We start from the raw sequence: 24,181 nt of genomic DNA, 5'->3' as shown, positions 1-24,181 counted from the left end.
AACCCTATTTTCCCTCAATAGGACTGATTGTAGATAGCTACTGGGACGTAAGTCGAGACTTGATCACCCCGGCTGGGTCACCTGGGTGAGGGTGTATGATGTTGGTAGACCCGAAACACCCGTCGACCTCAGGTTACATCACTGATGATACGTCCCAGTTGCATCGAGGATGCAACTGGGACAATGTTTTTTTTTTACACGAAAAATGTCAGACCCAATAAACTCCCAAGCATTATGCTGGAGGGGAGCACATTCTGAATCTGACATTCTGCCCATCTACAAGCTCACGATTCATCGCGATGCGACGCATTGAGCTTGTAGATCTGCTATTTTCAAAAAGTGTTTTACATTTGTAACTAAAACTGGCACATTCTGCATAATGAGTAGGCCTACTTTTTATATTATCAATACTTTTGTACTTGCTCTCAATGACATTTTGAATTCTGGACTTTTACTTGTAACAGAGTATTTCTACATTGCAGTATTGATACATACTAAATTGTTCAAAGTACTTTTTCCACCACTGGAGCAATGTTTCTCAAAGTGGATTCCAGGGACTCTGTTGGTTCCTTTAGGCCGTTTAGGGGCTCTAAATTGACCCAAACAAGTCTGTTACTCTGACAGTGTACAAATGGACCCAAACGGTTTCATTTTGTTCCATTTGTACACTGTCAGAGTTAAGGGGAGACCTTGACATGGAACTCAAAGGAGGGGAACACATTCTTCTTCTTTTTTTTTTTTTTTTACATCTGTTTATTAACTTTTTTTTCAGGTAGCAAATATAAACAGCAAAATGTAAAATATACAATTAGAGTAAAGAGGGGAACACATTCTGATGGGGATCATATTTTGTCACAACACCGGAACTAGAATATCTCCCTCTCATGATCACTTCCAGGGTCATTGTGCTCATCCATCCTCCATGGTTCTCTTGTGTTGTTAGCAGCGGCAGACTTCAACTTTTCCTCTTATTTTCACATCACTTCAGCCAGCAGCCGTCTTTCCAGCGTCATGTCGCGGGGTTCCAGTGCAGGGTTCGACCGCCACATCACCATCTTCTCCCCGGAGGGAAGACTTTACCAAGTCGGTCAGTATATAAACATGAGCAGAACCTGCTCTGTCATGGCATCTCCACAGGCTAACCGTTAGCCTCTGCTATGTGCTATTAGCCCATTCAATCTGAGGAACAAGCAGTGGTGGAACATGTACTCGCATATCTTACTTTAAGTTAAACTATCAATGCTGCAATGTAGACGTACTCTGTTATAATTAAAAGCCCGGAATCCAAATTTACTTGAGTAAAAGTATAAAGGTATTGTTGTCAAAATGTACTTAAAGTAGCCTAGCATAAATAGTTCAAGTACTCGTTATGCAGAATGTCCCATTTGAAGTTTTCAACTCATTGTGAGCCTGTAGCCGATCTAATGATGTGGTTAATATATGTTTTGTGATAATAAAATTGACATAGTAGTAACGATAGGAACTAAAGTTCTCAGAACCAAATATTGTACTTTTACGTACTCCACTACATTTATTTGAGATGTAATGGAGTAGAAGTAAAAGTGTTGGAAATTGGAAATGCTCAAGTAAAGTACAAATACCTCGAAATTGTACTTATAAGTACAGTACTTGACTGAGTCAATGTGGTGTAAAGTAACTAAGGTACATTGACTCAGTCAAGTACTGTGTATATATAAGTACTAAAGTAATAAATAAAACATTCATATTTTACAGTCTAAAGCTGGTTGCACACTGCTGCGTTTTTCGGGCCGAATATCGGAGTGAATTTCGGAGCACGCAAATAAAAAAATCAACCTGACGTTATGTCAATCACGTTTGCACACTGCCGCCCGTTTCGCGCACCACTCGGTCCCTTGCTCTCTCTATCTCTCTCTCTCTCCTTGCCCTGAAAAACGCATTTCGCAACGAAAAACGCAGCAGTGTGCAACCACCTTTATTGTCTTATTGTGTTTTTTGTTTAGCTGTTTCAGGCGTCTAGTTAATGCTTATGATTTGAATGCAGCTCTGTATCACAACTAAGATTTTTAAATATCTTTTCTCAGGAGTGGAGTATTTCTTATGTTAAAAACTTTTGTTTTTTTTACAACAAGGGTTCTTAATTTAGATGGTAATTAAAGAAAAGAAAAGACGAGTATTACATTTATACTGCTTTCTATCGTTTTAGACATTTTAACTATTTTGATTTCAGTGGGTGGGGGCATAGGTAGAAGTGGATAAATATGTATTTTTAGACACAGTAAGCCCATTCCATAGATGCACCACAATCTTTCATGGGCAAATGTGAAATGGGGGCTAGTAGTGTTACTGTAAATTGTAATAAAGAAATCGCCAGCTTATTGTGTCAAAGACATATTTATCCACTTGTACGCATGCCCCACCCACTGAAACCAAAATTGCTATAACGATAGAAAGCAGCAAATGAAAACATTTTAACACTAATTACAATCTAAAATATTAACCCTTGTTGTAAAAAAAACTTTAAGCTTAGACTTTACAGGGACCAATTACAAATTACAGATATATAGGTGCTGCCTCGATGTAAAATTGTTTGATTTTGTCAAAATGTTAAAAAACAAATGAAGTCTCTTAAAACTCAAGTCATGTAAAGTATACATGATGTTAACATGCACGGTACATCATTATCAGACTTAATTTTATCCTTCAAATGCCCCAAAAGGACCCTATTAAATGGAACCAATTTCAGCAGACCTTGTAATGTAGGCTACAGTACTGTACTTACTTCCCTGTGCTGTTTTAGACCTATTGTCGATTTTTTTTTTTTTTTTTTTATAATTGATTAAATCAATTCATAGGCGGCAAGTCTGTGGGGGCTGTGGGGTTGCGGCACCCCGCGGAGCGCTCCTATTTGCCCCGTCCTATTTGCGTGTATGCAAACGGACGGGGGGTAGTGTCGATACGGCTTCAGCCCCCCGCGGCGTGGACAAAACTTGGCGCCTCTGCTTCGATTAAAGGGCCAGTTCACCTCTGGGACAACCAGATGTTATTTTATTGTTGTTTGTGACACGATCAACAATTCTTTTCTTGTGTTCAATCTGTGTTTTGAGTTATTTTAGTATTTCAGCATGAATGATAATGCATTTTGCATCATACGAGTCATCATGCTGCATCATCATTCATGCTGAAATACTAAAATATCTCAAAACATAGATTGAACACAAAAGATAACTCAGGATTGTGTTGATCTTGTCCCAAACAACAATAAAATAAGATCTGGTTGTCCCAGAGGTGAACTGGCCCTTTAAGTGTTACATTTAGGGAAAGCGGTGTGTCTTTCATGTACCAGAAGTGGGAGACTGATGGATCAGTTGGGGATATGCCTTTATAACAATACTTTGTTTTGTTTGTGTGTCCAGAGTATGCTTTCAAGGCCATCAACCAGGGAGGGATGACCTCTGTAGCTATCAGAGGGAAGGACTGTGCTGTGGTCGTAACACAGAAGAAAGTCCCGGTCAGCACACACACACACACACACACACACACACACACACACACACACACACACACACACACACACACACACACACACACACACATCCATACGCTTAATTCATTTTATTAACACAGGTGAGACACCTGACACCACTGGAGGTGTTTGGGATTCAGTTAGACTAGTTACATTCTAATACTAATCAGTATTATTAGTAGAAGTTCTTTGAGTAATTATGAATTACATTCTAAACTAATATTTATCAACCATTTTATTACTGTTAATTATAAATGCAATTCTAATCTAAGGTTTTTTGGCCTGTAGAAATTATTCATGTCTTTTACTGACAACTAAGCACTCTGTGTTTGAACATTTCCTTTTCTGTTTTTTGACAACCTCACAGAAATATTTTGCATCTCCAATTCTTCATTGTTTCATAGCCAGCAATGGCCAGGAATGTCATATGTACTGGGGAAATTATTCAATTAAATCAAGTAAATTATCCATAACTTCATCACATCCGATAAAGGAAATCATTAAATGGAAAACACTAAATTAAGCTTCTAGGCCTACACTAGCCTACTAGTAAAACTAGTGGAACCGCGATCTTGCCACACGTGAATAATTGTGGTTGTAAACAATAACACAGACAATATAAATCCTTATTAGTCTAGTAATGGGAAGAAGGGGTTATCATCATGGCCCCAAATAACTTTTAAATATCTTGCAATTGGCGATGAGTCTCTTACGAAATCGGCAAGAGTGCCTCTCATCATTTTATATTAGGGGCGGGTTCCTCATCTCGGCATTTTTGCAAAATGGAAAGCCGAGTAGCATACAAAGCTATTCCTAAAATACATGATATACGTTTACTTTTCCAAATATGCTTCCTAACGTGTACATATCACACTATTAATCAAGTGAATCAATAATATAAGTTTACTGTCATGAAACTGTACCTTTTCCTATTGAATACTTATAATAAATACGTCAAGCTCTTGACCCTCCTTGCCCATCGGCCCCCACCGTTGCACTCAGGGTGACCGGGAAAACCGCAGTCGCACCCCTCCCCAACCCTCTCCCAGCTCCTCCTGCCTCCTTCTCAGGCCTGCCCACCCCTCCCCAACCCCCACTCAGCAAAGCAGTAGCAGTAGGTACCGATTGTGATGTCACAATCAGACCTAAAATCAGACAGCCCGTTCTCAGACCTGCTTACATAGATCTGCCCATAAACTGAGAAAGACACAATGGTCAGAAATAGGACTTTGTGAGGATAGAACGTGCTGGTGGGACACGAAAAAAATACATACAAATTGGAAAAATGAAAATTCATGGTGTAGTCCCTTTAAATTAAGTTAAGATAATTGTTCTGAAGCTACAAGTTGAGCAGAAAAGTCCTTTGTTAGTTCATAGTTGGCATTGGCAAAATAAACACATTCACATTGAAACATTAATGTTTGATTAATATATGAAAGAATGACTCAACTTCCAGTTTCCTAGTCCTGCTGCCCGAACACAATGGAACATAGATCACTAATAAGAGGTCCGCCGCCTGTATCCAGGGTTTGGTGTTACAATGCATTTACTGTAATTGAACCTGACCATAGTTTTCCCCCGTATTGTAATTATAGCCCCATGTGAACCTTTATAGATAACCTTTTGAAGGCGAGTTGAAACTACAATGTGTGTTGTTTTTTTGTTCCAATCTTTCATTGCCAACTAAACAAAAAAACACAACCCTAACCCTAACTTGAAAATGTAGACTCTCATCAAGATGACACAATAAAGAGTAAATTCCTGAAAAGATAAAATATTGCTGATCATGTCTCTGGGTCACGTCACCATTTTGTATTGCAAAACCATGCTTGCCGTGTTGTTGCAAATTATGGACCGCTGGCTTCTCAGTTGGAAAGTAATGTGATGACGACACATAGCAATTTTTTTACTAATGTACCGTATCGTGTCCAATTCTATTTCTCTATAAATACCCGTTTGTCACCCTTTCTAAAATAAATGTCGGCCATTCTCAAAAGCTAAATTGGATTCACATTTATAATTATAAGTGGAAAAAATGTGTTCAATTTCACATGATTTGTTTATCTGCTGTACGGTCGATGATTTCATTCCCTCTACTCTCAATATCGTCTGTGTACTGTGCTCCCTGAACCTTTGCATCGGTCATGGCCCCTTAGTTGACAGTTGACACTGGAGAGGTGTGTTGATGACCTGTTCGTAGGCCTGTCCCAATTACTACAATCATCACAGTTATTTTAGATACACAAAATATGTCTTTGCATAATCGTCATGATCATTTCCATGTTAAAAATGTTGATATATATTTTCAAACATTTTCCAAAATAGGGAAATAGCAGATCTACAAGCTCGTCACATCTATTAATGTTTAAAAAAAGAGTTATTTGTCATATCTGCCCTATGCAACTTTCATGTACTAAGCCTAATAACCAAACTGAAAATGTAAAATAGAAACACAATTAAATCGTTAATCGCAATTATCTGAGTCACAATGAATCGAATCAACATTATTTATAGGGCACATCAATTGATATTGACCAAAGTAATGTATGCAGCTGCTGTAAAATCAATGCATCAAACAATAACCTCAGGTTTGATCAAAGGCTGTTGAAAAGAAATTCATTTTAAGAAGAGATTTAAAAGCCTCAATAGACTGACCACTTCTAATGGTAAAGGGCAGGATATTCCAGAGCCTACTAGGGGCTGCTGGAGCAAAGGCACGATCTCCCCTGTATTTTAACCCAGTTATGAGAACAATCAAGAGCAGCCTGTCGGCAGACCTCAGTGCTCTGGCTGGAGTATAATCATGCAAAAGTTCAGATAGTTATGAGGGGGCCAGGCTAGCTCATTTAGGCCTAAGATTATTGACTACTTTAACCTTCTGGGGGTCCCTGGAACAACATATTTTGAGATGGGGGTCCGTGGCTAAATACCTGTCATTTTGGGGGTCCTTGACATGAAAAAGTTTGAGAACCACTGATTTAGAGGAAGGATTTAGTAGTCGGGTCAAATAGTGTGGTACGATGCGTCCAAAAAACAGCTCCCGTAGGATTTTTGTGCTAAAATTGATTTTTTTGCAGATCCTGGTTCTATAGAGTCCAAACTATGAGAAAATGATGGGTGTCAACTTTTCCGGACCCCCACCCCCTTTCTGGGGGTCATCTAGTTTGGGACTTCCCAGAACAGTACGCCAGCCAGTTAATGTCCAATTTTCTTAATATTAGGGTTGTTTTGTAGGTTTTAAAACATTCTGATTTCATTTATTACACTTTTGAAGCAGCCAGAATAACCTTTCTGACTTTTGGTTGGGGTCTTTCCTCACCTGGGACCCCCAGATGGACCTCTGAGCCTATCTCAGTAATCACTCTGCTCCTGCTCCAGAACAATGTCATATTAGATCATAATTGAAGCATTTATTTTCTGAAAACAAAAATAAGTAGTAACAAATACCAGGGGTCTTCCACAGGGGCTTCGGGACCCCTGGGGGTCCTCAGAGTTACTACCTAGTGTGATACTAAGTTTACTTCTAAGGATTTATTTGCTAAAATGTATTTTTTACTGCTTTGGCTTTTATAGGGACCAAACTGTCAGAAAATGATGGGTGTCAGATTATCCTGACCCCTGCCCCCTTTCTGGGGGGTCATCTATTTTAGGACCTCGCAGAACAGTATGCCAGCCAGTTAATGTCCAATTTTCATAATATTAGAGTTGTTTTGAAGGTTTTAAAATATTCTAAGTTCATATATTGCACTTTTGAAGCAGCCAGAATAACCTTTATGACATTTGGTGGGGGTCTCTCCTCACCTGGGACCCCCGGAATGACCCCTGAGCCTATCTCAGTACAGTCCTTGCTTTAGATCATAATTGAAGCATAAACGCTTTTGTACCTGTACCTGGGCTCTGTACCTGACAACAAAAATGAGTAGCTAATACCAGGGGTCTTCCACAGGGGGTCCGGGACCCCCAGGTGTCCTCAGAGTTACTACAGGGGGCCAGCCAAACGGCTGTTTCAGTTTTGGCCCTATTCTTGCAACCAGTTCTGCAATTTGCTATCTATTTTTGAATAATATTAGAAACTGTTAGTTTTATGTATCCTGGGTTTATGTAGTGTACTTGATGGTTTATTAGTATTCTCAGTATTATTTACTAGTAAGACGCCTCAGGGCGCCAATTCTTTGCCATCTGGCCAGTGATGTATGTATATCGGACCAGTTACCCATATATGGAGACCCCTGGTACCCATATATGGAGATCCATGTACTGTATATGGAGATATGCTGTGAGAGCCCAAACATGCTTACTCTGTTATTTGTTATGTGAAAGTCCTATGATGTCTATGACAACTGACATCATACCCTTTTATGCCCATACCATACATGGAGATCCCTGTCTGTAGAACCAGCCACACAGATATGGGCTGTCTTGGCCATCTGTCTTGGCCATATATGGATTCTGTTGTGGGGTATGTGGCTGATGTGGCCTCCATATATGGGCATTCCCATATGAAGTCCTGTTAGATATGGGCTTAATATTGAAGACATCAGGGAACTCCATATATGGACCTTGTCATACATCTTGAATGTATGACCTCAGCATCAAAGGCTGGATCTGGGTATGTCCCTGTGACAAACTATTATCATGTCCACTTCCAGGGGTACTTGTACATCAAGCTGCCTCACAGAAACAGGGCTATCCTGCCCTATGAGCCTCAGGGCTGGACAAGGCTTACTTATTTATTTCCATCAACATTGGAGTCATTGGAGCACTTTGGTCCAACAACCCCGCATCTGTGATAATGCAGGGTAATGGGATGGGATTTCAGTCAAAGAACTTGGAGCTGCACGGCTACCACATATCCTCCATGCCAACTACGTCACAATGCAGTATAGGCTAAATGATACCCTGCGATTCCACCAATTGAAGATAATGGATGGAATTCAGAGAGTGGAGGGTATTTTCCAGTCAGATGTCTTGGCTGACTGGGAGGTTGGGGTGACCAGAGATTTGGCTGGCCCCTTTAGTAACTCTGAGGACACCTGGGGGTCCCAGACCCCCTGTGGAAGACCCCTGGTATTAGCTACTCATTGTTGTTGTCAGAGCCCAGCTACAAAAAGCTTTTATGCTTCAATTATGATCTAAGTTGACACTGTTCTGGAGCAGGAGCAGAGCAAGGACTGTAATGAGTACTGAGATAGGCACAGGGGTCATTCCGGGGGACCCAGGTGAGGAAAGACCCCCACCAAAAGTCAGAAAGGTTATTTTGGCTGCTTCAAAAGTGCAATATATGAACTTTTAAAACCTTCATAACAACTAATATTATGAAAATTGGACATTAACTGGCTGGCATACTGTTCTGCTATGTCCTAAAATAGATGACCCCCCAGAAAAGGGGCAGGGGTCAGGAAAATCTGACACCCATCATTTTCTGACAGTTTGGTCCCTATAAAAGCCAAAGCAGTAAAAAAAAAAAAGTTCCGCTTAAAAAATCATTAGAAGTACATTATGTACTAACTCTGAGGACCCCCTAGGGGTCCCGAAGCCCCCGTGGAAGACCCCTGGTATTTGCTACTGCTCATTTTTGTTGCAGCTACAAAAACATTCATTCAATTATGATCTAATATGAAATTTTTCTGGAGCAGGAGCAGAGCGATTACTGAGATAGGCATAGGGGACCGTCTGGGGGGTCCCAGGTGAGGAAAGACCCCAACCAAAAGTCAGAAAGCTTATTCTGGCTGCTTCAAAAGTGTAATAAATGAAATCAGAATATTTTAAAACCTACAAAACAACCCTAATATTAAGAAAATTGGACATTAACTGGCTGGCGTACTGTTCTGGGAGGTCCCAAACTAGATGACCCCCAGAAAGGGGGTGGGGGTCCGGAAAAGTTGACACCCATCATTTTCTCATAGTTTGGACTCTATAAAACCAGGATCTGCAAAAAAATCAATTTTAGCACAAAAATCCTACGGAAGTACACATCGTACCACACTAAAAGATCGGGTCAAAGATATTCATAGACTTGCACACATTTTCACGTTTTTTCAAAAATAGCAGATCTACAAGCTCGCTGTGAGCTTGTATATCTGCTATTTTTCTAAGGTTAAAGCATACAATGATGGTTAAAGTGGTTAAAATCTAACACGACTCGGGCGCGTTCCAGGTATTTGAGAGCTAGCCAGCGTAGAGATTTATAAACGCATAAAAGCACCTTTTAAATGTTCTTCTAAACTTGACAGGGAGCCAATGAACTGCAGATAGAATTGTGGTGATAAGATCGTGTTAATCGTCAAGTGTACCCTCAATCATCTGGTTATTTCTATATTCCGACGTCCCGTTATTCCTACATGCGGTTAGGGTTAAGCACCGTCAGACTAATGACGCATCGGAAACAACGTTACGCACCCCATAATCGTGACCGCCTGGTTGTAGCCCCTTGACGCTGGAGAGGTGTGTGTGTGTGTTCATGATGTGTCAGTAGGGCTGTCACAATTATTACATAATCGTCTAATCGCAATTATTTGTGGTAATCGCTATATTTTGCATAATGGTCATAATTGTTTCCATGTTGAGAAATGTTAATATACTGTAGTTTCAAACACTTTGAAAGTAGTGGAAATAGCAGATCGCGGCGCGTTGTGAGCTTGTAGATCGGCTATTTCTACTATCAATGTTATTTTTTAAGTATAAAGTTGTCAAATATGTCAGTATATTCTTTGTACATTTAAGTTATGTGTCATAATTGCCAGATGCAACTTCAAAGCCTAAAAGCCAAACAGAAATGTAATTGTCAACGACAAATATACAATTAAATCGTTAATCGCGATTATTTGAGTGGCAATTAATCGTCATGTAAAATGTCATAATCATGACAGCCCTACGTGTCAGCGATGTTTACTGTGTGCCTCGTGTCTTTTGTCAGGACAAGCTTCTGGACGCCGCCACGGTCACACACCTGTTCAGAATCACAGAGAACATCGGCTGTGTCATGTCTGGGATGACTGGTGAGTACTGAGTGACCTCTTCAGCTGAGGCTGACGCCAAGTGTGAGGTCATGAGGTCAGGGCAAAGCACTATGGGTGAGGAAAGGGGATGTTTTTTGGGGTGGAACAGTTACAAGTGCCTTCTAAACTTCTTTCAAGATTTTTCAAAAATAGATGTACAAGATCGCAGCAGGCACGAAGTGACGCACCGTGAGCTTGTATATCTGCTATTTTTGAATAGCCAACGCAAAAATCTAAAATTACAGATTTATTTTGGCACTAATGCTGGGTAAATTGTGGGTAAAGCCTGTCCTTAAAGGAGTTCACCCCCAAAATGACTTTTTTTCTATGGATTAGTCACGCCATGGAGACTTGAGTTTGTGATGTGATAACAATAAATTTACCCCCATTCGTTCCGAATGGCCATCCGGAATCAATGGGGGTAAATTTACTCGAATCAAATTTTTGTCTTAGGAATGTGACAAAAAACAAAAAATATTGAACTCTACTCTCCATGGCGTGACTAATCAATAGAAAAAAAGTCATTTTGGGGGTGAACTACTCCTTTAAGAGGTTCACTAACTGGACGACTACTCCACTACCTTACCCACTAGTCAACAATATTGGCAGTATTTTTAATTTACAATGTAAGGTAACAAGATATTTTGAAGTATTCGATTGTATATATATATATATTTATTTTTTTAATACAAATGTTACAAACAGAACATACATCTCTAGCTGACAACTGTTTATTGTTCCTCTTTTGTTTAGAATAATCAAAATGACTATTTATTTGTGTCTGACGTGCCATAGTAGAGTGCTTGAAGTTCATGCTGTAGTCTAGTCCCAGGGTTTTCAAAGTGGGTGACGGGGCACCCTGGGGTGCCGCGACGGCAGTCCAAGGGTGCCACGAGATAAGTTATTTTCAGTCAGTTCTAACCAAAATGGCTATTATCAACAACATTTTCCTCGCAACATAATCACTAAAATATCGTCACTGTTGGGCAGAAACCTTGTATTTCCAAATTTCAAGTGTGTACGTCTTTTGGTAAAGCAAAGCCCTGCTTCATCATACAAGACTGTCGCACAAAACTAGTGAAAACAGCCGATCTACAAGCACACAACGCCTCGCATCAGTATACATTTTATAGATGATAAATACAAAACAAACAGTTTTGGACATACAAGGAAAAAATTATAATGTAGGGGTGCCTCGGATTAAAAAAATATTCATGGGGTGCCCCGAGACAAAAAGGTTTGGGAACCCCTGGTCTAGTCTACAAATTAAGTTTCCCTAGAACTCTTATATATACTGTATATATTATATAATGGGTAAAGCCAGGGCTCCACTGCAGCCATCGGGCGTAGCGTCATTATCAACACAGGGAATGTTCCCTTTAATCAATGAAGGGTGCACCGTGCTCCGTGGCCGATGTTGTGCTGCGTTCGGTGACGGCGTCCAACCTCAAAATTCGCCCAGGTTCATTTTTTGAAGCCGTTCCGACACGGCCATGACGCCCGATGGCTGCTGTGGAGCCCTGGCGTTAAGACGACTAGTTGACAAATATTAAAAACTTGGCAACTATTAAAAGTCAGTAGCCGTGAAACCCCTGCTGTCCATCTGCATTACTTCACTGTGTGGTTTGTTTGTCATGGCCTTAAATTAGGAGCTGGAATTCCATCCTATTTATAAATAGCTGGCTTTCCTTTTGCAGTCCAAGATAAAATTGAGTCAGTAATATTAGTATAGCACACATAGACTCCTTTCAGCACATACACATATCACATTACAGTACTTGATAGTCAGATAGGCTGTGTGGCTATCTGGTTTCAAAGCATCATGAAACTTGCTACCCGTGTTATGACTGGGAAGTGACGGTCATCGTGGAATGGATGGAGAAAAGTGAAACACGGCGCCATGACTCATAGTTTTCCAGCTGCTTCAGACACAAGTTTTCGTTTCCTTGCCAGAATTTCAATGATGGGTAATGGAGATATTTTGCAAGATTTCCTCCAAAATGTCTAATTCTTAAGAAATTAACGTGTTGATGCTGCATGTTCTGAGCTTGTAGATCGGCCTCTTGCACCTCATGTCAACTTATAAAATACTCATACGGTTTAACAGCTTGAAGCCAAGTGGCCCTATCTTGGTGCAAACATTCAGAGGAAATAGCAGATCTACAAGCTCACAATGCATTGCAACGTGATCCGTTGTGAGCTACTAGATCTCCAATTTTCAGCAATGGTATTTAGTGTAGAGGGACAAAGAGAAAAAATCACACCCGTGTGAACTGAGCGGTGGTTTACCCACCTCATAGATCATGTGTACCGATTTTTGTGACATTTGAAGAAAATATGTAGGAAAAGGAGCAAAAAGTGTGTTTTGGAGAAAATTCAAGATGGCGGAAAATCTATCCTGGCGCAAATGGGCGTGGCCTATATGGGGAGATGCGTCTTGACCCAAGGAATCCAGGGAAAAAAGAATTTTAATTTTCCGATCTACGGTTCCAGAGTTACGGGGCGAAACGCAAAGTGGGCCGTTATAGCGCCACCATGAGGCCGAGTGATGTAATTATTTTTGGATTCATTCTTAAAATCATTATGAATCTCCTCTCCGAGGTTTGAAACTGTAGCTCCTATGGTTTACGAGAGAAAAATACTTGAATGTGAGTTTTTGCAATTCCCATTATAAGTCAATGGGGAAAATTAATTAACTAATAAATTAATATCAATTAAACTATAGAACCTTTCTCTTAGCAAGTTACTAGCACACGATTCCCGAGTAAGCCGGTCGATTTGACATATGGCGCGAGTGTGTGGTGCAAAAACTGTGGGAGGAGTAGCGTGCCAAACTTTGGGGCTACATACAGACACGGACGGACGGACGGACGGACGGAGATCCACACACACGGCCACGTATAGGAGCGTTGTGACCACCGCTCAAAAGGCCCTGTATAGACCCCTGAAGGACTCTGGTCAACTAAATATGTATGGTTAAATGGTTAATTAGTGTGCAAGAACCTAGGATGATACAGTTGGCCATTAATGGAGCCACATGAATGCATTTTATTTGGCTCATTGTCACGTCACATGGTGCTACATTAAAGAGGTCCTCCGGGGGTAGTCTAGGACTCTCGCAAATGGCCCCCGCACAACAGCTCAGTTGTGATGTTGGTATAATGACTCGAGAGGGAAGCGTCTTGGTCGGGTGAATCAATGTGATTCTATTCACATGTGTTTAAGCTGCTGTCTCTTTCTTTCATTCCCGCTTCCTCTTTCCTTCCTCCTTTTCATCTGACGGCGAGTCCACAAGGTGCAGACTGGAGGTAGACTTGTGTATATAAGTATCCATTTCCCCCTTTCTCTCATCCAGCTGACAGCAGGTCCCAGGTCCAGAGGGCACGGTATGAGGCGGCCAACTGGAAGTACAAGTATGGCTATGACATTCCCGTGGACATGCTGTGCAAACGAATGGCTGACATCTCTCAAGTCTACACACAGAACGCTGAAATGAGACCGCTAGGATGCTGTAAGTGTGTGTGTGTGTCCTCAGAGCCACTGTTGAAGGATGTTTGATCAGCTTAATGCAGATAATGTTTTGCCTTTGCACAAAATGTGTTCGTTTTTGACCGCAGAAAATAGATAACACTTTATTCTTATGAATTAATTTTATAATGTCATAATATGTATGAGCCAAACGTGTCCCAATATTACGTAATATAGGTTTTTTCCATAAACTTCTTGAAAATGTACACAATTAAACAGTTTTATAAGCAGGGTTTTTCTTGCCAAGAGACATTTTTGGCACCTCCAAAGAAACTTCTGGCTGCCAATCCCAAAGGAAAATCACCAGTGCCACAATTATAGGAACTGAGAATAAAATATGTATTCGTGGGGCCCAAGTATGACAACTTGTTATCAACAAATCAATTGTAAGGATCGTAGCCAGGGTCTGTACCTTCCAATGGTGTATGGCATTTCACTACCCTCTACCTTAAATTCGCTCTCTCTCCTCCAATGTTTTCATAAAATGAATTATTTTAACAGTTTTTCTTATTGGGATTTAATTTACTCACGCATAATAGATATGTTTATTTATCAAATAGTCCGAAATATTCTGGCAAAATACTGTAAGGTAACATAGAGACTCATTTTCTTCATCATATCATATCCAGTATTATTGTTATTGTGTTGTTGCTTGCACAATTTCTTCTTTACTATTGTGCATAGTCGTACCGCAGACGGATCATGTTTAGTCACCTCACAAAGGCCCATTCTGAGTCATTATTCATGCTGATTTGTTTCCTTTACACTCTTGACTGATGTAATGAAAATAATATCAATAGGTCAGTATTGAAATTGTCATATCCATTATAATGGAAACCTCCATTGATTGATTGATTGAAGACTTTATTAGAAGTTTGCATAGGAAAAGGTACAGTTTCATGACGGTACAGTTCACTGGTACAAGGTCAACTAAAGGGAGATCCTAAAAAACACTTGGCTTATTTACTTTATCCTTGCACTTCTTTAAGGATAAAGCACCATAAATAACACTCGTTTTCCTCCCACTATCATACCTCCCTGTAGGTATGATACTGATAGGCATGGACTTGGAGCTGGGTCCTCAGCTGTATAAGTGCGATCCGGCCGGCTACTACTGTGGCTTCAAGGCCACGGCAGCCGGAGTCAAACAAACTGAAGCCACCAGCTTCCTGGAGAAGAAGGTCAAGAAGAAACTGGACTGGTCCTACGAACAGACCATAGAGGTGAGAGAAAGACAGACCCATAGGCAACATGTTAAATTATTTCTATATTTGCTGGTATGCATAGGGCCTACATGGGCAACTGGCGGCCCCGGGGGCCACATGCGTCCCCCACCTTCATTTAATGCGGCCCACAGGTTAATATCGGAATACTGATATATTATTGATTTCAGCTGTTACAATTCCAAACATGACCTGTTTTGAGCGATGCGTTTTGAGCTTGTAGATCTGCTATTTTAGTTTCTTTTGTATGAGATACTAGAATGACAAAGTTGGACGTAGCAATATGCAATGTGGCCCTCTGGAGTGAAGGTGGAAATATAGTGGCCCTCGCCATCATCAAAGTTGCCCACCCCTGGCATAGGGAGTGCACATGCAGACCCTCTCCGTTGCTCATGATCTTCTTTTCTACCTCCGCTTACAGACTGCCATCTCCTGTCTGTCTTCGGTTGTGTCCATTGACTTCAAGCCCTCAGATCTGGAGGTTGGAATCATCACCACAAAAGAACCTACATTCAAGTGAGTGTTCATTTTCTAGTCTGTCAACACAATCAGAATGGACTGATTTACAATCTAAAGAAATTAGCATGAAGCCAATTGCATGCAGTGCTGAACAGGCGCTTTGCTGATTGAGATCTTTATTGAAGGCCATATTTTTTTTTACTTTCTGTTGCTAAAACATGTAAATCCGGGTAGCTCGGTCGGTAGAGCACTAGAGCAACTCACTTAATGATGAAAATGCATTGGAAAGAAGAAAATAGAGTTTAACTTTATTAACTGTGCATATTCCATGTGTGTAATTGGGTCATGTAGAATGTGTATAAATAAATGAAAGGATCATTGTTTCTGTGTGCTCCAGGGTTCTGTCAGAGACTGAGATCGACGTTCACCTCATGGCTCTGTCTGAGAGGGATTGAGGACACGTGGCGGCCATTTTTCTGCCGTCGCCATGACCCAGGATATATGGATGACGAATTATCAACCCAGATACAAAGGCCGCATCTTGGAGGAAGATTAAGCACGAGACATGTCAAAGTTATTTTTTATTTTTTATAGTTCCAAATAGGTTCAATATGCCACCCCAAATCGCTATCAAACTATTCCCATGATGTCACCATTTGATAATTTGGGCCTCACCTATGACTTTAAATGGAATAATGACTACCCTAAAATGTATCATCTTATTTTACTCTTAGTACACCACCTGGGTATGGGGCTCTGAACCCTGCCCTGACTATATCTGATTCTATTCATATTGACCCCTCTTGCTTTTTCATTCTGGTCGCACTCACAGTGCTCTTCATTTGTAGTGAGCTGCAAGGTCTCAGAGTCTGGATATTATAAGTGTTTGATACAAGAGTCAGGTTGATGACATCCTGCTGTCAACGACACTGCCTGGATGCTAGAAATGTAAACTACCAGGAATGCTGCCAAGTGTTCATTGATTGGACAATGAACATTGGGCAGCATTGATTGATTTGACAGCAAATTAAAAAAAACAAACAGGATGTAAATAAACTATTGAGCTGAACTGACATTAGATGAAAATATTGAAATAATAGTCGTGGAATGGACAAGACATGTCAGTAGATTCAAAGATGGGGGAACACTGAACAGTAACTTGTTGGTGCATTTTATGTACTCGGGTCCCGGGGCCAGTGTTTGCATTCCATCTAAGATCATTGCGTCATTGTGAGCTGACAGATTTCAAACAGTGCCTCCCAACTGGTTTACCTCAGGGCCGCCTTAACTGCTAAAAATATCAAGGCTACTCACTCTTTCGTCTCGAGTTCTGCGTCACCAGTGTTCACTCCCGTTTGCTTTGTGTCCTTCGAAGGCTTTGTGGAGGAACCTCTTCCTCCGGGGTAGGAAGCCTGGAGGAACCTCTGGATCAAGATGCTGTTTGTGCTCCACTGTAGCCGCTACAGTGTGATGTTTATGATAATTGATTCGGTGGAATTCTCCACTTTACCATTCATCATCGCCACCACCCCTGTACTTTGAGCCTGTTCACGTCAACATCCACTGACTTGATTTAGCCCTCGTATTGGTCCACTGTGTCCCGCTGTATATAACTGCAGTTCTATTAAAACACATTTTTGACAAAGGCCAAAACATGTTGTCTTTTCTACTTGGTTTGATTTACTTGGATACTCAATCAGAAAGTACATTTTTAAAATCAGAATTAAAATACTTAATAAAAGTCTTTTAGCACTGCAATGTTGTCATACAACCTTTAGGACAATGTTGAGCACACATTCTCAATAGCAAGTGAGTCAGAAAGCATAAGTGAATGGACCACTTTTGTGGTGGAAGTTTGTTGACGTCGTAGAGAAACAAAATATAAATGTTCACCCTTTGTGGTGAAATATACCATATAAACTAAAGACTAAATGTAGGTCAGACAAGGTTAAAACGTTTTATTTCTCAAAATATCTGGAGTGCTAGTTCTTTTCACCCCAGCCCAGAAATAAATAGAAAAGGGTTTCTTGGTAGTTAAGTAGGTCGCAACAGCAAATCTAATCTGCAGTTGCCCTGGGTCATGGCTATCTAATGGGGGAAATGATTAATGTAGTGTCTCTACCTGTTAAGAAAGCAATGAGAATTGGGTTGAAAGGAGATAGCCAACCCTCCATCTTTGGCCCCTGCCCATTTGCACTCAAAATACATGCAGTACAGTAGTTCTCCTACTAAAAGAGTTAACTGCACTCACCTTTGGATTCCAATGCACACATTGTACAATGAATCACTAGTTTGATTTACAACAAATATATATTATTATATGGTAACCGTAATACATGAATGATGTGGTACTATGTTTGGGTTTGGAACAAAGAATTGGGTTTCAAGAAATGAATACTATTTTATTGATTCTTGAAGTTCATGGAATTGGAAGCAGATTTCACCCATGCTGCTTTCAGAGGAACCACGGGATCAAACCATTGTGTGGAGATTCCCCTAGTTGGCGGATGAGAAGCAGGAATGTCGGGAACAGCTGAGTGTTCTGTTCTGGGAATTTCCTGTCGTTCCGTAGCCCCGCCTTCTAGAACACTTCCTTATTTAGCTGCTTGAATGATCGTTGTCAAACACATGCACACAAAATTCCCCATTCTTTTTTCTTCCTAGTTCCTACTGAGAAGTGTAGGACTCGTACAAACTATTTCCTGCTCTTGAGCTTGTAAATCCGCAGTGTTCATTTATCCATTTGTAATTCTGACCGTGTACAACGAAATGAACCCGAACATTACATTTGTACATTGTCAGAGTAAATTGACGATAAAGGATTTTACAGTGTAGCTGCACCAGAATCACACTGCAAAAATAACTCTGCTGTGCCGTCTCAGGCAGATCAGTAGTTCTTCAAACAGTAGCCATGTGTTGTCATTCTGAAGGCTGCATGACCTGCATTACACGAGAATAAAGGTCTCTAGTCGGGGCGAAGCGCTTACTTTCACAGGGATGCATTCATGCCGGCAACGAAGTGACTTAATCCATTGTGGCACACATCTGCTCTCATGCCCGAGTGAGTATAGTGTATCAAATCAGTCTTTTCCTCCTCGCAGAAAAAGCGATATAATTTGTACAAACAGATCGTGGCTACAGCTCAAATTAATGTTTAAATGTGATGTACATGTGTGAAAAGTGCATACACACAAATAACTTCCGTTATTACTTTCCCACAACCCAAAAGCAAATTCCAAGCTCCTGTCCGTGGAAAACCTCAGGCAGAGAAATCACACGGGAGAAGTAGATGTGGAGTTAAATAGAAGTGTTTTAATTTAACTGGAGTGTGTTGGACTGTTTCGCTGTCTGGACATTTACAAGCCACTCAACTGTACACATTCACAGCTTCCATAAAAAATACATCTTTTGTATACACAGCCATTTACAATATCATACAACTGTCATGTTGTCGGTACACCTATGTGCATGGATGTTTTGTTGAGAAAAATATTTTTTCACGTCGTCCCTTGGATTACAAGCAAACCACTATACAGCAATATGAGACCCTCCCCATCCCGGTTTATAATTTGTCACGTTTTTGACTTCCAAAAATTCCGATCATGTATTCGTGCCTCCTGTGCAAGTCCGGAGCTGTCTCGTTGGTTTCATTGAGCTGTCAGTCGCTCTCGGGCCAGTTTCATTGACCCATGTAGCTGTCCATCACCCAGACCGTGTCTGTCCGACTGTCCCTTTCCATCAGGGGACACACCCATGCTGTGTCATCCACATGACTGAGCTCCTGTGGCGTAGATGCAGGAGGAACTGGACAGGATGCCATGTCAACCATGGTAGCTTCCCGTCTCTGTAATTTCCCATCCATCCCTAGTGTCCGTTCCACTGGATGTCATCGTAACCCACCTGGAGAGACGGGGAGAGGGAAGATGATGGTTACATGAGGATCTACACTTTACAAAATAGCCCTGCCTCATAAATAATATTTACAGATACAGCAGATGTGAGCTGAAAACCCAAAGACCCATTTACTCCTTTCTAAAAGGACTGAATGGGATTAGAAGTTACTTAGTAAAAACGATTCCACTATTGATTCTGCTTTACCAGAGTCTGAGTGCATGTTTATGTCAATCACAAAATGCTATGAATCTGTAAAGACTATACTAGTGTGTTTATTTGTAGCCATTTAAACAAAATGCACCTCTTCGTCTGACTGGCCCTCATCATCCTCCTCGTCACTGTCCTCTGATTCGCTGTCGGGCAGCTCCCTAAGCTCGGGATTTGTCAGCGGGTATAGTTCTTTCCTGATGTTGTCATCGCTGCGACCGTAGGTGAGGTGAAAGGGAGAGTGGCCCCCGTACGTCAAGTGGTTTGGGTCGGCGCCGGACCTCAGCAGCAGATGGACCAGAGAGGCGTTCTGCTGGTCCACGGCCAGATGTAGCGCAGTGCGACCGTTACACTGCTCCTAGAGGACGGGATGGGAAGACAGGACTGTTTTAGTAAATGGGGAATGAAAGCCTCAGACTGTTTGTTGATTGTTGAGCGCTACCGATGACAATGCATGGTCGCTGTGTGTGTGTTGCGTACCTGTGCGTTTATGTCAGCTCCCAGTGTGACTAGACTCTCCACCAGGTGGAGGAAACCGTTAATTGAGGCCAGGTGGAGGCAGTTCTGACCTGCAGAAAACAAAACCCCAGAGGAACAGGTCAACAACTGGCAGATGGGTGTCAAAGACCAGATAATCTTTTTTGTATACATATACAAGCTAAAGCACGCTACCACTGCATTTCTGGCTGGACAGGCTGGATAAAATAATCACCATGAGGCTAGTAGATTAATGGCACACTAAATATGTCCACACAGAAAACGTTGTCATTTATAAAATGCCAATCCCAAAGGACAGATTAAGTCATTGCATGGATCCTTCCAAACGTATAGTGGCCATTTTTCAGTATTTCACATCCTTTCCCGTAGCATTTAGAATGAAAAACACAAACGAAGAAAGGTCTTAACATTTGAAAACAGCAAGCACCGGTTCTGCCATCTCACCGTGGTAGTTGCAGGCGGCCATGACACCTTTGAGCTGCTCCGTCGGACAGTTCTGTGTGAGGACGCTGAAGCAGTGTAGGTCGCCGCGGCGGCACGCGATGTGAAGCGGCGTGTCGCCACTGTCATCCACCAGCGCTGCGTCACAACCAGACACCAGGAGGCGCTCACACACCTCGGGCTGCTCCGTTATAACCGCTAGGTGGAGAGGAGTCTAGAGGAAAAGAACGGGAAACAGTGGCCTGTTAAGTTGAGGCTATTTGTCAATTTGATCACACACACAGAATATATCACTGGTTCATCTCAACATGCGGTCTGGGGATCCCCGGGGGTCCTTGAAGGGGTTCTCCCAGGTAAATGATAGCTAGATTTTTACAGTGTAGATTGGGACCCTAGAGAAAAATATCTCTGTGGGTCCTTGGCCTAATGCATATCAAACTGGGCATTGCATAGAATTAAAAAAAGGTTGAGGATTGCTTACTATGGTGAAGGGAGCTTAGACAATTGGTGGGGGGGGGGGGGGGGGGCATTGGGTTTTTGATACTCTATCTCTCTTTGTTACAGAGACACATGCACAGGCTGTCAGCTACCTGTCTCTGGTCGTTCTGCGTGTTGAGGAAGTGTGTGTTTCTAGACAGGTCTATCATGTTTCTGATGCAGTCCTTGGCTTCATGGATGATGGCCAGGTGAAGCAGTCTGCAGACATATGAGAAAAGAAAAACATTAGGGAGACTGACTGGTATACACTCACACATAGGACCAGGCCTTCAGACTTGCACGAACCACCCGCCAAGCCCCAGCAGATATTAAGTGTTAGGCCTAGTCATTCCACTTGCAGAGCGAGTATTTCCCCACTGCCAGTTCAGACTTGCAACAAAATGTGTCAAAATTGCTAATTCATCAAAAGGAACTGTCACGGTCTAAACATGAACTCCCCGACATTGATAAACAACATGATTTCACACTGCGCTGGGTAGTATCTATGGCCTTTGGTTTCACAACAATCAAGTACTTAAGCCTAGTACTGATGTAATACTTGATCATACTGATATGTAACCATTGCAGCACTAAAAGGAGAATGTTTATAGGAAGCAAAGAAATATATACAGAGAAAACTTAATATATCCATATAAAGTGGAACAAAAGGATTCAGGGGGAAACAGAATGCATAACTTAATTGTTGTGGGGTTGTGTACGTGTATGTTTTGTTTTTAACTAGCCTACTACTATTTTCTCTCTCTCTCTCTCTCTCTCTCTCTCTCTCTCTCTCTCTCTCTCTCTTGCTCCCTAGACCTCGCGGGAACGCGCTTCAGTCCTCGGCGGCGCGCCTGGGACTTTCCCAGGCAGCTGAGTTTTTGACCCGCGGCCATAGATCCTGATAATAGCCTTTTGTTTACGTCCAAAAAAACTCCGCGCCAGACCAAAACTACGACATGCATTCACCAACTAAATAAAATAAAATAAATCTCCACAGCACAATAAAACAAAACTCATTTCATTGCAGGAACTAAACCTTAAACACAGGGCCGAAAAAAACATCTTGAGGCCTAAAAACTAATGGAACCAAATGGAGTCTAAGAAAGTACGTTATGTATTAATAATCAAAATCTGCAAAGTAACTAGTAGCTACAGTTTTCAAACAAACGTAGTGGAGTAAAAGTACAATATTTGGATCCGAGCTGTAGTGGAGTATAGGTAAAAGTATTGGAAATTGGAAATACTCCAGTTAAGTACAAATACCAAACGTGTACTTATAAGTACGGTACTTGAGTAAATGTACTTAGTAAGTTACAGTTTACACCACTGCTAAACCTTAAAACACAGGGCCACAACGACTCGAATGGAACCAAAGCAAGGGCCTCGAGAGAGTTTAATGAATGTAATTAAATCCAGTCCTCGTCAAAGAAAAATAGCCGATCTTCAAGCTGCGCTGCGACGCATTGTGAGCCTTTTTAACGTATTTTCTTTTTTTTCTCCTTACGTGTCTCCGTCCTCGGTGATGTGGGTCTTCCAGTCGTGATCGTGCGGCTGCTCCGAGGCTCCATCGCCGTGCTGCTGTAGCAGCAGCGGGCCGCCGGAGGGACAGCAGTCCGCGACGCGGAGCCTCGTAAGCTCGGCCGCCACCGCCTGATATTCCTCCTCCTTCAGCGAGTCCAGGCCGCTGTCCAGCCGCTCCTCGGTGCCCTGGCCCGGCTGCTTCATCGTCCCTTCCTTGGCATGATGATCGTCTCCTCCGCCGTAATCCATTTGGTTAAGTAAACTGGTCCGATGGAGGTCCATTATTGCGTTGTTGTTATTATTATTATTAAGGGGGGGTTGTTGGGTACGTTTTAAAACGCGAGGGACTGCCGTTCGTTCGACGATCGGAGTTACAGTCGAGTTGTTGTGTGAGTCTGTGAGAGAGGCAGACTGTAAAAGTGTAAATGTCCTCCCTTGCGTGTGGATGGATCGGGGGGCGGAGCGCGGGCCGGGGGAGGGGCGAGCCGAGCCCCCATTGACAGTGTTGTAAAGTAACATTTTAAGTATATTTACTGTACTGTACTGTACTGTACTGTACTGTATAGTACAGACACAGTACTTGAGTACAATTTTGAGTTATTTGTATTTTTTTTTTTTTTTTTTTTTACTTGAGTAATTCCAATTTCCAATATTCCCTACTTGTACTTCTACTCCACATCTCGGAATGGATCCTATATTGTACTTTTACTCCACAACATTTATTTGAAAACAGTATGCAGCGACGGGTGAGGTTCTATATGGGGCTAGGGTTATTATTACTTGACACACATAACTTCATACATTTCGACCATTTGAAAACTTGCATAACAAGTACTTTCTACTTTTGGTATTTTAAAATTGTACAATACATTTGTACTTTTACTCGAGTAAAAACAATTCCAGACTTTTACTATAACTACTATTTCTACATTGCAGTATTGATACTTTTACTTTTACTCGTAAAGATGAGTACTTTTTCCACCACTGCCCATTGAGTTTCTAGAATGGCTCTTCTGGGGGTGGGGGCGGGGCGTCGGGGGCGGAGCCTGGGAGAGTGAGAGAAAAAAATCTAGGTGGGGGAATTCCAGCCAAACTTATAGCGGAGCAGCTAAGTGCTACGATCTTTCAATTTATGATAAAAGCGTGAAAATTGGCATCCATGGGTCAATTTCAACACACTGAAGACCATAGCTGGTGCAATAATCCAGCCCCTCTTTGACTACGGAGTCCACGTATGGTATCGTGACGCCCCACAAGCCCTGAAAACTAAACTCCAAACAGCCCAAAATAAACTAATTAGGGTCCTGCTTAACCTTCCCTATCAAACTCACCTCACCGCTACTCACCAGTTAAGAGTGGGGTAGCTCAAAGTAGATGACAGCAGGGCCGGACTTACCATTGGGCAAGGGTGGGCACGCGCCCAGGGGCCT

General features: G+C 41.7%; 2 protein-coding genes across 2 annotated transcripts; one reads left to right on the top strand and one right to left on the bottom strand.

Moving 5' to 3' along the window:
• The first annotated feature begins 913 nt into the window (after window positions 1-913).
• Window positions 914-17,356, top strand: LOC308306349 (proteasome subunit alpha type-6-like). The gene is made up of 7 exons (XM_080751299.1): window positions 914-1,087; window positions 3,396-3,490; window positions 10,422-10,503; window positions 13,859-14,014; window positions 15,076-15,254; window positions 15,676-15,770; window positions 16,111-17,356. The coding sequence occupies exons 1-7, from the start codon at window positions 1,012-1,014 to the stop codon at window positions 16,166-16,168; spliced, it is 741 nt and encodes a 246-aa protein (XP_080607425.1). The 5' UTR covers window positions 914-1,011; the 3' UTR covers window positions 16,169-17,356.
• A 785-nt stretch (window positions 17,357-18,141) lies between these two features.
• Window positions 18,142-23,145, bottom strand: LOC308306348 (NF-kappa-B inhibitor alpha-like). Its single transcript, XM_080751298.1, has 6 exons — window positions 22,735-23,145; window positions 21,344-21,449; window positions 20,757-20,967; window positions 20,295-20,383; window positions 19,909-20,172; window positions 18,142-19,613 (listed from the first exon to the last, which is right to left on the bottom strand). The coding sequence occupies exons 1-6, from the start codon at window positions 23,031-23,033 to the stop codon at window positions 19,578-19,580; spliced, it is 1,005 nt and encodes a 334-aa protein (XP_080607424.1). The 5' UTR covers window positions 23,034-23,145; the 3' UTR covers window positions 18,142-19,577.
• Between the last annotated feature and the right edge of the window lie 1,036 nt (window positions 23,146-24,181).

The sequence above is a fragment of the Nannobrachium achirus genome (assembly GCF_963921795.1).
Source record: "Nannobrachium achirus genome assembly, chromosome: 20".
NCBI lineage: Eukaryota > Metazoa > Chordata > Actinopteri > Myctophiformes > Myctophidae > Nannobrachium > Nannobrachium achirus.
The sequence above is the reverse complement of the archived record's forward strand: the minus strand, read 5'-3'. Positions and strand labels throughout refer to the sequence as shown.

What these genes read in the sequence shown, in the direction of transcription:
- LOC308306348 (XM_080751298.1), bottom strand. Translation starts at nt 23,033, where the DNA reads ATGGACCTCCATCGGACCAGTTTACTTAACCAAATGGATTACGGCGGA. An exon ending in CGCAGAACGACCAGAGACAG is followed by an intron (nt 20,968 to 21,343) that starts GTAGCTGACAGC and finishes CTTTTCCTCTAG; the next exon opens with ACTCCTCTCCACCTAGCGGT. An exon ending in GAGCTGACATAAACGCACAG is followed by an intron (nt 20,173 to 20,294) that starts GTACGCAACACA and finishes CCCGTCCTCTAG; the next exon opens with GAGCAGTGTAACGGTCGCAC.
- LOC308306349 (XM_080751299.1), top strand. Translation starts at nt 1,012, where the DNA reads ATGTCGCGGGGTTCCAGTGCAGGGTTCGACCGCCACATCACCATCTTC. An exon ending in TAACACAGAAGAAAGTCCCG is followed by an intron (nt 3,491 to 10,421) that starts GTCAGCACACAC and finishes GTCTTTTGTCAG; the next exon opens with GACAAGCTTCTGGACGCCGC. An exon ending in AATGAGACCGCTAGGATGCT is followed by an intron (nt 14,015 to 15,075) that starts GTAAGTGTGTGT and finishes ACCTCCCTGTAG; the next exon opens with GTATGATACTGATAGGCATG.